This window comes from Melitaea cinxia, chromosome 4 (assembly GCF_905220565.1).
Source record: "Melitaea cinxia chromosome 4, ilMelCinx1.1, whole genome shotgun sequence".
Lineage (NCBI taxonomy): Eukaryota > Metazoa > Arthropoda > Insecta > Lepidoptera > Nymphalidae > Melitaea > Melitaea cinxia.
The window spans coordinates 4,944,124-4,958,680 of NC_059397.1; the positions used below are offsets into that span (position 1 = coordinate 4,944,124).

General features: G+C 38.6%; 1 protein-coding gene across 1 annotated transcript in view; it reads left to right on the forward strand.

The window, feature by feature from the left end:
• LOC123670173 (protein kinase C-binding protein NELL1-like) overlaps nucleotides 1–14,557 on the forward strand; it is a gene marked incomplete at its 5' end in the record, with an annotated part of 40,335 nt that overhangs the window by 20,038 nt on the left and 5,740 nt on the right. Inside the window, 9 exons of the mRNA XM_045603683.1 lie at nucleotides 39–315; nucleotides 1,558–1,713; nucleotides 1,803–1,931; nucleotides 2,056–2,149; nucleotides 2,591–2,782; nucleotides 3,572–3,691; nucleotides 10,436–10,575; nucleotides 13,547–13,667; nucleotides 13,932–14,192. Of these exons, the coding sequence (XP_045459639.1) occupies nucleotides 39–315; nucleotides 1,558–1,713; nucleotides 1,803–1,931; nucleotides 2,056–2,149; nucleotides 2,591–2,782; nucleotides 3,572–3,691; nucleotides 10,436–10,575; nucleotides 13,547–13,667; nucleotides 13,932–14,192 (1,490 nt within the window). The remainder of the gene's footprint in view (nucleotides 1–38; nucleotides 316–1,557; nucleotides 1,714–1,802; nucleotides 1,932–2,055; nucleotides 2,150–2,590; nucleotides 2,783–3,571; nucleotides 3,692–10,435; nucleotides 10,576–13,546; nucleotides 13,668–13,931; nucleotides 14,193–14,557) is intronic.

Here is a 14,557-nt window from a genome sequence, read left to right on the forward strand (position 1 = left end):
TTCGATACTCAGTAGCTATGGGGCTGTGCGATACGCAGGTACTTGGAGCTGCAGTCGAGCGGGCGACGAGATGAAGTACGGTTACACTATGTGGCAGCTGGGAGCTCGACGGCTCGGGTCGAAACATTTCCATTTCGATTGGCGGATGGGGCTTGGCACCGCGTGGCGTTGGCTGTGTCTGGCGCACAGGCCACGCTGCTCGTAGATTGCCACCCGCTCTATCGGCGCCTTATACCGCCACCCGATCGCAATTTCACCCAGCCTCAGCTATCGCTGTGGGTTGGCCAGAGAAATAGCAAGCACTCATTATTTAAGGTATGTCGTACATATTGATAAATATTTATTTATTTATTTAGTTCTTACTTATATCTAATATTATAAGCAGTATCTACTCAATTCATTAGACATTTTAAAAAGAAAAAATAAGAATAAAAATAGGAATCACCTGTAGGTATGAACAACAAAACTAAAACAATAAAATGATTCTGATTGATCGTGTAAATAGGCAGTTGCGCAACAGTTCGGTTCTGCCGTGGAATGCAAAGCACACAAGCTTGGTCGCCGTCTCCGTCAAATACCTTTTCGGTACGCTCAAACCTATCCACTGCAACAGACCTGGATTATTAATAAGACGAAGTACTTTTAAAATATAAACTTAACTTTTAAAATATATATAAGTTACCAGGGCTCCTTCTTACTTTCCAACTGTATCCAACTATGCTCAACACGAACAACGTTGGATACATCGAAGGATACAAGGGATACACACCATAAAGTCTATGGTAAAGAAACCGGAGCATGAGACTGTTTTTATTTCATGTAGAGACCATACTATCGCATTACACTTAAGCTGAATTTTTATTAGGGCATTATATTGTATAGAGATTGCTTTGATGTTAGTAAATTTCTTACTACCTTGTAGCTGAAACGGAGTGGTTTCTTGGTTCTGCTAAATGTTACAATGGAACAGCTAGCGACATTAATTTGCAGTTTATTTCTTTTATTCCGATTAACTACGTGGTGGCAATCATCTTTTCCCTTAATTGCAAGAAGCATGCTTTAAGTCGTCTGCGAAAGACAAACACTTTGTTTCGGTTACGACTTCGGGTAAATCATAATTCATTATTATAAATTTTAACAGCTTTAGATTGCTGCCTTGACTCACTCCCGACCTAACGAAATAAGACTCAGAACGGTAACCATTATACTCCACATACTGCCTTTTGTCTTTCATATATGTAACTCGCAAAAAATTTAAACCGTTTAGGTGTACAGCTAATTTCGGCTATCTTTGATACCAAAAATGACGTTATCAACTAAATCAAACGCTTTACGAGAATAAAAGTAGGACGCACCTACCTGTAACCCTGCTTTAACGTGAGGAACCGAGTACGTCATGGCATTTAGTAGGTTACTGGTTATGCTTCGCGCAGGTCGAAAGCCGCGCTCAGTGAAGCCGTGAAGTCGTGGACAGTTATAATATTTTTAAATATTTTTTTTTATATTGTTTTCTGACATATGTCTACATTATGTTTGCATTGTTGTTTGATTTTATAGGGAACTATTCAAGAGGTAAGACTCGTGAGCGGGCCTCACGGCTACCTTGTGCAGTGTCCGGGGCTGGACTCCGAATGCCCTACTTGTGGTCAATTTGCACTACTCCAGGCGACTGTACAAGAATTAACATCGCATATCCATGACCTTTCACATAAGGTATTTTAATTAAAATAGATTTGGTACGTAAATTACGTTAAGTGAATTTGAGAAAATTAAATAATACTTTTTACTTTGATAAATTTCAGTTAGTAGGCGCAGAAGCTCGGCTCGCGCGGTTGGAACAGTGTGATTGTCAAAAATCATGTTATTCCAACGGCACGGTACACGCTGATGGCGCCACTTGGCAAAAAGACTGCAATCGATGCTCCTGCGTGGTATGATATATTTTACGTATATTTTGGTCTCAAATTCAAGTTTTTTTAGACACTTTTATTTAAAATTTTAAATTCTAACATATCATTAATAATTATTATTTAATATTATTTCTTTCGATTATAGCATGGCGAGATTACGTGCAGGCCAGTAGAGTGCGATAGAGCAGAGTGTAAAAATCCAGTATTACATCCAGGGGAATGTTGTCCAACTTGTCTTAGTAAGTAATTCTATCTTTAGGTTATCATTAGAGATGCTTTTTGAGCTATTTACCATAATAATAATTAAATCTATAACTTATTCTTCATTCAATTATGCCATTCTTTAATAAGAGAAGTAATATTATGCTTGGATAGTAACAAAAGTTCTTAGACCTAGTCTTTTGATACTAATTATATTATTTATGCTTTCATCCTTGAAATCTAACTTCACGAACTTCCGTACACTTGAACAGAGTACAAAATGTAAACATGCCACATTTTATTTTTCATAATTTTCGTTTTTTTTTTGCTTTATTTTAGTTTTATTGGCTTATGAAGAAAATCGAATTAACCTTGTTTTCGATAAAGGCAAATGAATTTCTTAATAGATTTTACCGTTCTATCAGTAGAGAACAATGTATAGCCGATACAGTCAGTGCAGTTCCGCCGTTCTCTCGCAGGGCAGTGCCTGCTGAAGGGCACGCTGTACGAGCACGGCGAGCGGTTCGCGCCCAAGGAGTGCGCGGAGTGCGTGTGCCACGACGGCAACATGCAGTGCACGCGCGTGGACCCCGAGACCGCGTGCCCGCCGCTGCCGTGCGACGCGCCCGACCAGTTCACCGTGCCCGGCGAGTGCTGCAAGTTCTGTCCGGGTGAGTCTGTCTCATTATTGGTGCGACGCACGACGAATCGGTATTTGAACATAGGCAACGAATTTTCAATTTTTTTATTTAATTGTATCACACTTTGTCGTTAAAAAGTTTTTTATCAGTCTTAAATTTTTCCTCTGTTTGTGGGTTACACTACATTCGTTGAATGTACAAATACGTTTAATAAAGGTTCTGATTTAATAATAAAATACATTTCACGTTAACATAAATGGTTCATAAATTCCAGTAGAAACTCACGTCAGTCATTGTTGAAGTATGTCAGGGAGGCATCAGCTATTTTACCGTCAAATTATTTTGTCATCGCATGACAAGCTTCCTAACGACTGCCGAAATATCAACGTGAGCTTGGTTCGTGTGATATGCTTTGTCTGAAACTTTTTTTCTCTTGTAGGTAATTATACTATATTTATTTCAGACTTACATCCATTTTACTGAGTTAATATCTCATGAATTTAAAAGCGTTAGAAAACTTCGTAACAATTTATAATATTAAAACAATAAATATTATAGATTCTTGCTAATAGAACAGCACTTACTCCAATATTCTCTGACGCAGAAAATGGGTCGGAAATAAATAGGTACTCCTAATCTTATACACAGAATTGATACAAACGAAAGACACTCTATTAAACTGCATAATACTACATCCCATTTTTGAGCTATGTTTAAGAAATCTATCATGTATATGTTGATTAATTGAATGCCCCTCACTTTTGTGCACCTGAAATCTATAAATAACTTATATTCAAATAATTTTATTCTATATTTTAGGCGTGGACTACTGCAGTATGGGGCACTCGTGTGACGAAAATGCGACATGTATGAATCTCAACACAAAATACACTTGTAAGTGCAATCAAGGATTTCAAGGAGATGGGATAACGTGTGAAGGTAAGTCGACAAGACCCACCTACTTCACCTACCTACATCATGAACACTGAATATAGCTTTTGTTTTAAAGTTTCTTACAGTTGACACATCTTTAATTGCACAATCTTTAATTCAAAATATTTTTAAAATTAAAAACCTTTAGATATTTATAACATCTTTAAGTCAGATCTAAAGTCTGGCGATAACAAATTTAAGTGTTTCTCAGTCGATAGAGCCAGGGCCATTAAAACTACAATGTACCCGGAAAACGCATAGCAATTTATTAAAAATATTCTTAAACTATATGTAATTTAGAAAACGAAACGTTAGCATGTTTAAACACAGGGCAGCGCCATCTAGTTTTACCTTATAGAAATATTCTAACAATTATAACTAAATAATATAATGATTTTCAAATTGTACATACCGCCCGCCAAGGACTAACTAGTCCTTCGTAACACACATTTATTACTACATTACATTTATACACCTCTATGAAGAATAAAAAAACTTATAGTAAATGGTTTTCTATGAAACACTTGCCATTAATACTTATTGCTAAAATGTATTGCATATGTGGACTGTAGGTAAAATTAAAGAAAATAATACAATACCCCTCATAGGATAAAAACTAGTAAGATAAAAAAAAAACACTGTTAAATAATTTCTAAATAATTAACATTCTTAACAACTAGTTTTACAAGTTTAAGATAAGAAATAAAAGTAAAATCCTTATTAATAACATTAACAAACTTAACACTTAAATTGAATACTGAACAATAACTCTTAAATTTACGTTAATATGACCACCAGTAATCTTAAACCTATTTTAAAATAACAATTTAGGTTTCATTCACATCAATAGGCAAGAGACATAGCTTAGAGGTTGGACGTTGAATCTTTGAATTTTTGTAACGAAGAGTAACTACACGAGTGATGTTATCGCTACCCGGATGAACATTTACAACTATACCGTAAAGCCACTTAGCTGGGGGTAAATTCTCATCCTTGACTAAAACCATGTCACCTTTTTTTAATTCCGGGGTTTTCGATTTCCATTTATACCTTTGAAAAAACTGAGTTAAATACTCTTGCGACCATCGCTTCCAAAAAATCTGAACCATGCGCTGTGTTAGTTGCAAACGTCTCAAATTACTTACCAAGCTATGTTCTAAATTATGATCAGGTGCTAATACTAAGGGTTCGCCCACTAAAAAGTGACCTGGCGTCAAAGGAACACAATCATCAGGGTCAGAACTACCATTTGACAGTGGCCTCGAATTGAGACACGCCTCAATTTGAGCCAGTACCGTTGACAGTTCTTCATATGTAAGAGTAGAGTCACCTATTACTCTACGCAGATGATACTTTACACTTTTTATTCCTGCCTCCCATAATCCACCAAAGTTTGGAGCATGTGGAGGAATAAAATGCCATTCGGTGTTATTAGTTGCCAGTGCCGATGCAATCTCAGAGGCCAGGGTAGATTTTTCATTTGCAAATAGTTTTTTCAGTTCTCGCGAAGCCCCTACAAAATTTGTTCCGTTGTCACTCCATAAATGGTTACATCGACCCCTGCGTGCTATAAAACGTTTAAACGCAGCTAAAAAGCCTTCCGTGGTTAAATCTGAAACAGCTTCGATATGAACGGCTCGTGTGGCCATACAAATGAAAAGGCAAATATAGCCTTTGTAAGACCTTTGGCCTCTACCCTTGGAAACACGTATGTTTATAGGGCCTGCATAATCAACACCTGCATTTGAAAACGGTTTGCTAGGAGTGACTCGACATGAGGGCATTTGACCCATCAAAGGAGCCCGAAAAGTAGCTGCATGTCTAATGCATGGGACGCAATGGTGAATGTGACCTTTGACTATATTTTTTAATTTGGTCACCCAATAGCTACTTCTTATATAATTACAAGTTAATTGTTGTCCACCATGCATCGTTTTATTATGGGCATCAGCTACTATAAGCCTTGCTAAATGAGATGCGCCATCTATTATAATGAGATGCTTACTTTTATATGATAAGTTCGACTTCTCCATGCGACCCCCGACTCTCATAATTCCAAAATTGTCCAGAAATGGATTGAGCATTGACAGTCTGCTCTTTTTACTTATATTTTTAGTTTTAGTAAGACTTGCCATTTCCACCGCGAATGCATCGGATTGGTGATGTCGAATGCAACAGTCAAGTGCGTCCTGGATTTCTTTCGCTGTCAGGTAAGGCGAATTCTTTACACTCGTTTTAGGAGATTTGAGTTGAAGAAATCTTCGACAGAAAGCGATTACGCGTATATATTTTGTTAATGATGAGAATCGAGTAGACAAGTCCGTACCTGGGTCTGTCATCGCAGCTGCATGTACTTTAGTAGGTCTTAATTCTAGTTCAGTTTTAGTGTATATTGAAGCAGGTTTTTCATATTTAATAACATTATCAAACAACCAGCTTGGACCGCACTTCCACACTTGATTATCCAACAATGCAGCTGGTTTGATACCCCTCGACGCATAATCAGCGGGGTTATCTTTAGTACTTACATAGGACCACTGTGACGAATCTAGATGCATAAGGATTTCCGAAGTCCGATTAGCAACGAAAGTTTTCCATCGACTGGGATGATCGCTTAGCCAAGCCAAAACAATTGTCGAATCCGTCCAAGCATGTAATCTAGCTTTATGGATGTTTAAGGCCCTTGCCACTTCAACCAGCAGCTTTGTGACTAAAACAGCTCCACACAACTCGAGCCTTGGTATCGAGATTTGTTTGATAGGAGCAACCTTAGTTTTTGCTGTGACGAGGTGGGATTCAACACTACCGTCTAACTTAATACATCTGATATACACTACTGCGGCATAAGCTACACTAGAGGCGTCGCTAAAGCCATGCAACTCCATAACAGTGTCCCCATCCGACGTCTGAACCTATCTAGGTAAATGAAAATTTACCAACTTACTTAATTCTTGTCGATAGAGTTCCCATTCATTTACGAGTGCAATCGGCAATCGGTCGTCCCAATCAAATCCCGTTAACCACATTTTTTGAATAAATATCTTCGCGGTAACAATACATGGAGCAAGCCACCCAAGAGGATCATATAAACGACTGATTTCCGATATAATTTCTCGTTTAGTTTCAAGTGCAATTTCAGAAGATAACTTAACTGTGTATTCAAATTCATCTGTAAAACGATTCCAAGTAAGACCCAAAATTTTTATAGTATCGTCTTCTCTGATCTCCATATCCTTTCCGTTATCTTCTTGCCACAACTTTCTGTTACTAGACCATTTCTGTAAATTGAATCCTCCCTTCTTCATTAATTCATTCATTTCTTTGTATACTTTAATCGCTTCTATTTCAGTTTGACAACCTGTCATGAGATCATCCATGTAGAAGTCCGTTCTGACTCTATTAGCAGCTAAGGGAAAATTATGACCTTCATCAATGCTAAGTTGATGCATGGCCTTTACAGCTAAGTATGGTGCCCAAGATGTACCAAAGGTTACCCTCAACAATCTGTAATCCTTAATTTCTGAGTCAGTCTCTTCACGCCAAACTATTCTCTGATAATCAACATGTTTTCTAGCTATCTTTACCTGTCTGTACATTTTTATGATGTCAGCAGTAAGACAGATAGGATGCATTCGCCATCGCATTATAATATGTCGCAATTCCGGCTGCAAAGTCGGCCCAACCATTAAAGTGTCATTTAGTGACACGTCATTGGCACTTCGATCTGAAGCGTTAAATACAACTCTAGTTTTGGTCGTACTTTTATCTGGTCTCAAAACTGCATGATGCGGTAACCATACTTTTTCCCCCGTTTCTTCTACCTTTTCTATTATTTCTTCCATATGACCAAGAGTAATGTATTCCTTTAATACTTCTGCATAATCCTTCTTTACTTCTAAATTTTTTGACAATCTCTTTTCCAGACTAAACAATCTCTTTACTGCAACTGTTCTTGTATCTCCATAAATATTTTCAACATTCGTCTTGGGTCGGAAAGGCAATTCGACTACATAGCGACCATTTTCGTCTCTACTTTTAGTAGCGGCAAAATGGTTTTCGCATTCTTGCTCCTCAGGAGTCAAGACTTTTCCGCGTTCCAAGTTAGGTTCTGATTCTATTTCCCAAAAACGTTTAAAGAGATCGTGATCGTCGAGTTGAATATGCATATTTACAATAACATTTGGGGTCCCTAATGTTGCCTTCATTTACTAATCCTGACAATACCCATCCAAGGTAAGTATCCTGCGCAATCATAGAACCAGTAGGGTGTTTCAGTACCCATTTTTCAGGATCTTACAATATACCTCGGCCCCTAATAAAATATCAATCCTATTAGGTGAATTGTATTGAGGATCTGCCAACCTAATTCGACCTATGTCTTCCCAATTAGGTAAGTGAAATTTTCTCTCCGGCAACACTGAAGTTACCTTCCGTAATACATGAGCCTTTACCTGTAATGTAAACGTGGGGTCATGAAGGGACTGCATGTTTACCATAACCACATATTTTGAGGTTAAGTCACTCTGACCGCCACCTAAACCTGAAATGCAAATCTTTGATGCTGTTTTATTTAAACATAAGTATTGAACAGCTGCTTCCGAAATAAAAGACGCTTGCGATCCCTGGTCTAACAACGCTCTCAATATCTGAGACGAACCGTTGTTGGACTCAGCTTTTATCAAAGCTGTTGCTAATAAGGTTTGGCTCTGTATTCGATCTGTCACAAAATGACTAACAATATTATTTTTAGTGGCTTCATTCGTCTTTAAAGACGATTCCGGTTTTGGCTCTTCTGAGTCATCAGTCTTCGAACTGGCTCTACCGTGAAGAAGCGTGTGATGCTTCCTTCTGCATATACGACACGTTATTGGTACACGACAAATCTTACCTGTATGATTGGTTCCCAAACAATTATAGCAAAGACCTAATGTCTTAACTATAGACTGACGGCTATCAAGATCCTGCTTGGCAAACTTACTACAGGAAAACAGTTTATGATTTCCAGCGCAATGAGGACAAATTGTTTTGGAAGCGACGTGCAAAGATTTAGGCTGATAAGTAGTTTGTTTTACTGGCTTAAATTTATGTTTTGAAGACTCTACAAATTCTAGCGCACGGAAACGTTCTTCTAAAAATTGTTTAAAATGATTAAATTTAGGTAACTCTACTGATAAGCTATTAACGTACAATTCCCACTGCTTCCTCGTTTCATCGTCCAATTTCATACTAACAATATAAATGATAATAACGTCCCAAGACTCTACCTGAATACCTAAATTAGACAATTCATGTATACAATCCGTTGTGGTATCAAGTAAATCTTTGAGAGCATTAGGCGATTCAAAAGACATAGTACGTTGAGTAAACAAACGCTTTAAAATACAATTTGACATAAACCGCTTATTACTATATCTATTTTTTAATAGTTCCCAACATTTCTGGTAATTGTCACGTGTAACTGGAATGTGCTTTATTAATTGTTCTGCTTCTCCTTTTACTTGAGTTTTTAAGTAATGTAACCTCTGAACGTCATCTAAAGCAGCATTGTTATGTACTAACGACGTAAAGAGATCCTTAAATGAAGTCCATTCTGCATAGCTACCCCCAAACACTGGAATAGATATTTTCGGTAATCGAACGATAGAGTCTTTATTTCCGTGAGATGTAGAAGGTTCTCGGCTAATAGACGACGATTTCTCTATGGAGTTTAACACTGTCTTAAGCTCACTCTTGTAAGTTAAGTAAATTTCATAACCAGTATTAAATATATCATTTTTGACATAATAACTTTCGTCTAATTTCTCCTTTTTGTATGCACATATAATCTCTTCGTGCTTCTGATTGAACTTAAGCATTGTGCCTTCCAAGCTTTCCAATCTCGCACTGATATATGTTTCAGTTATTCTATCTTTAGGTGATTTTTTAAAATTGTTTCTTCCTCTTTCCATTTGGTTTATAAAATCGTCCATTAGTCTAAAGTCGGCTTCCATTTTCGTTTGAATTTATATATGTATTAAAAACTTTTACAAGTCCAACTTATTCAAAAAATTTCTAAGTCTAGTTTAAGCCGAATTATTCTAAGTGTTTTGGACTTAGCACGGTCAAAATAAAATCGGGCATAGATTCCTCGTCTTGTCGTTTTTTCGCGAATTATTCTAAGTCCTAACACTTTAAAATTTTACAAGTCCACTTTTAATAATATATTTTCTAAGTTATTTTATCACTGTTAATAAGATTCAAATTATAGCGTACTCACAGTTTGTTGCACTTTACCACTTCACCAGATTGTAAATTTGCCTCCTCCAGTTAGTTCCAAATTTCTCCACCAGGTGGCGCCACTGCTGCACCGACTTCTTAATTTGTAAACTTTGCACAATCACGGCGACCTTTTTAATTCGTCAACTAACACTGAACTATTTTTTTTACTCGATTAGAACTAATATTTAGGTGTACCAATATACTTTTCAAAAAGCGTTCCGACTCGTATGGACCTTTGTTTCTCAGTCGATAGAGCCAGGGCCATTAAAACTACAATGTACCCGGAAAACGCATAGCAATTTATTAAAAATATTCTTAAACTATATGTAATTTAGAAAACGAAACGTTAGCATGTTTAAACACAGGGCAGCGCCATCTAGTTTTACCTTATAGAAATATTCTAACAATTATAACTAAATAATATAATGATTTTCAAATTGTACAATAAGAATTATTCATTTTGGAAATTAAAGAATACTTTGTCGTATACAGACGTGGACGAGTGTCAGTCGGCTGGCGGTCTATTCGGCCACCACTGCCACTCGAACACGCGCTGTGTCAACGTCGTGGGCAGCTACGTGTGCCAGTGTCTGCCCGGGTACACGCGCCGGGACAAGTTCAACTGCGTTGAGGTACTGTACCTGTACTGTAGTTTGTTTAAAACATGTTTGCTAACCCATCAACTTCTGTATAATTAGAGCAGTTAGAGTGTTACTGTGTTAAAGGAAACAATTCAAGGTAATAATAATAATAATAAATACTCTTTATTGTACACCACAAAGAAACATTACAAAAAAAGTGATACATGAAAAGAAAGATGTACAAAGGCGGTCTTATCGCTAAGAGCGATTTCTTCCAGACAACCTTTGGGCATAGGACATAGCGAAGAAAAAGAGAAGCGGGAGGGAAGTGTACAAACAGTTGATAAAGAATTGGCATATAGTTAACAAGCAGTATGATATTAACAGAAGTAAATATACATATACACATACATATACACACAATATACATACACATACATATATACAAATAAATATATACATATATACTACATAAACAAATACTACATAATATATATATTTATGGAGCTGATAATGATAATTATGAAGTATTTAGTGACAAAAAATGCGCCTTTAGATATTTTTTAAAACAGGCAAGAGATTGAGCTTTTCTTATAGAGAGAGGAAGAGAGTTCCAAAGTTGTACAGCTTTAACAGAAAAGGAGTTTGAATAAAAGGAAGTAGTATGAGAAGGAGTTTTGAGTGTTAAGGTTGAAGATGACCTGAGGGAACGTTCATGAGTGTCACAGAGAAACTCAAAGCGATTTTTTAGATAAAGCGGTGTATCTGGATGGAAAAGTACACAATATAGTAAAGAAAGGATGTGAGTATTCCTGCGAAAGCGGATAGGGAGCCACTTGAGTTGATTGCGAAAATCGGAGACATGGTCATATTTGCGAAGACCAAATATGAACCGTATGCAGAGATTCTGGAGGCGCTCAAGCTTATTTAACTGCTCCTCTTTAAGATCTAGGTAACAAATATCAGCATAGTCAAGAATCGGTAGTAGGAGTGACTGTGCTAACGCAATTTTGGTAGGGATAGGAAGAAAATATTGAAGCCGGCGGAGGGATCCAATAGCTGCGAATAATTTGCGACTTAACTCACTCAGTTGATGTGTCCACGAGAGGTGACTGTCAAAAATTATACCGAGATTTTTTACTTTATCGCTGTAATTAATAACGGTGTTATTAAAAATGACGGGTGGTATAAGTGACCAGTCAATTCGAGACACTAGTTTTGAACTACCGATGATAATGACTTGACACTTAGAAGGATTGACGTTTAGACCGTATGATTTACTCCAACTATGAATGTTGTCCAAGTCCTTATTCAACTCAATTACAGAGGTCGGTAAGTCCACTAATTTTGCATGAGAGTAAATTTGGAGATCGTCTGCATACAGGTGATAGGGAGAAGATATATGAGGACCGAGAGAGTTTATGAAGATCGAAAAAAGAAGAGGAGACAACACGCCACCTTGTGGAACGCCGGCAATTACGTCTAACCAGTCTGAAAATGAATTTTCGACACGCAGACGCTGCCGCCGTCCGCACAAGTAACTATGAAACCAGTCAATTGCCGATGGAGATATGCCAAGAGAACACAAGATAGCCAGTAGGATATCAAAATCGACAGTATTAAACGCATTGCTAAAGTCTAGCAGGGTCAACATCGTGAGATTCTGCCCGTCCATAGCTAATCGAATGTCGTCAGTGATTTTGACCAGAGCCGTAGCCGTACTATGACCTTTACGGAAACCGGACTGATAAGGATTTAGGAGATTGTTTGAATGCAGGAACAGTGAAAGCTGCTGATGGACAAGACGCTCTAAGACTTTGGACAAAAAAGGAAGGATTGATATTGGACGAAGATCAGAAAAGGCGATGGAATTAGGTTTCTTGGGTAAAGGAATAATTTGAGCGTCTTTCCAGCAGGTAGGAAAGGTATTGGTACACAAGGATTCGTTTAAGATATGAGTGATAACAGGTAGAAGGGAATCTAAGATAGGGATGATCATACTACGGCTAATAGAATCAGATCCTACGGCATCTGAATTAACGGCTAATATGCTCTTCTTGACATCACATGCAGACAATTGAGAGAAAGTAAAAGATGATGACAGTAAAGGAGTTCTAATAGCAGAAAGTTGGTTGAGAGTGTTAGATTTAGTCCTAGAGTCTATATTGACAGAGGATGTGAAATATTTATTAAGTTGGTTAAGGTTAAATGAGTTTGAAGCTATATTTTGTTTGATTTTGCCAACTCCTAGTGATTTGAGGAATTTCCAAATTTTCGCAGAGTCTGCTTCCTCTAAAACAGAAGTATGGATATGGCGTCGTTGTGCATCCCTACATGCCTTGTTGCAGCGATTCCGAGAAATTCTATACTTCTCCTTGTTCGACGGGCTCGGGTCAGCCTTATATCTGACTTTTGCTTTATTCTTTAGAAGCTGTAATGACTTAATTTCCGTTGTAAGCCAGGGAGCAGGCAGATGTCTAATACGCACGGGTCGAACAGGAGCATGCACATCGTATAGTTGGATTAGGCGGGAGTTAAAGATATCCATCTTTTCATCCACTGCAGAAGAGCTAAATAACGCTGACCAGTCAATCATAGCAGCATCCTCACGCAGGCGGTTCAACTCCATACCCCCAAAACTGCGCTGCAGAAGAATTCTCGACTTTGCCTTTGGTGGTCTGATTTTATATGAGAGGAAAATGAGATCGTGGTAAGAGAATGCATCGGCCGGGCACTGTCCATGCTTAACAACAAAGTCTGGAGAGGAGACAAATATCAAATCAAGGAGTGATGGAGAGCATGTGGGTAGGGTATGGGTGGCGTTCAAGGGAAGGATGTGCATGCTTACAGAGCTTACAAGAGAGCGTAGGCGTGAAGGTCAGTTAGTATGAGATTTAAATTTTATTGAAAAATAAACACAAAATAATATCTTACTTTGATTGCATATAATTTCTAATCTTACTTTGATTGCATATAATTTCTAATTTAATTGCTAAATTTTGGCTCCTGTACTTGCGAGCAGGTAGACGAGTGCGCGAGCGATACGCACGGCTGCCACGCGCACGCGCAGTGCAGCAACACGCCCGGCTCCTACGAGTGCCGCTGCCGCGAGGGCTACTCGGGCGACGGCTACTCGTGCACGCGTGAGTACTGCCGCTCTCTCCCCAGTTTCGAATAAAACTCAACATTGTAGGCTTACAATTGTGATTCCTAAACGTAAATATTTCACTTTTTGCTCCAAGAAACTTACATTTAGAAGAACTTTAGTTTGTCCGAATACTTTTAGTTTTTAACCGCGGCTGATTAATATTAAATTTACTTTTTAAATAATAACTTTTAAATACATCTTAATAAAAAACTAAGCATGTAACAGATATAAATGTTAGTGTAAATGTATTGTGTTCCAGCGATTTGTACGGGCGGCTGCCTGAACGGCGGCGTGTGCGCGGCCCCAGAGCATTGCGCATGCGCGCGCGGTTTCGGTGGCGAGCGCTGCGAACGCGACGTGGACGAGTGCGAGCCCCCCGCGTTCCCCGCAACCCCCGCGCACCCTTCGCTCTCCGCCGCACCGTGCGTGCCGCGCGCCGCCTGCGTCAACACGCCCGGCTCCTACTATTGCGTGTGCCGCGACGGCTACCGGCGCGACCCGCATCACGACACCTGCGAAGGTACTCCTTGTTGCTCATGCGACCCTGGTACATAGACAGTACAGTACTAGTTCTAAGTATTTTTTTTTTTTTAATTTAAATCACTTCACTCACCCACTTCAGCCTATCGCAGTCCACTGCTGGACATAGGCCTCCACAAGTTCGCGCCAAAAATGGCGCGAATTCATGTGTGTTGCCCATAGTCACCACGCTGGGCAGGCGAGTTAGTGACCGCAGGGCTGGCTTTGTCGCACCGAAGACGCTGATGCCCTTCTTCGGCCTGTGTATTTCAAAGTCAGTAGTTGGATGGTTATCCCGTAATCGGTCGGCTTTTTAAGTTCCAAGATTGTAGTGGAACTGTGTTATCCCTTAGTCGCCTCTTACGA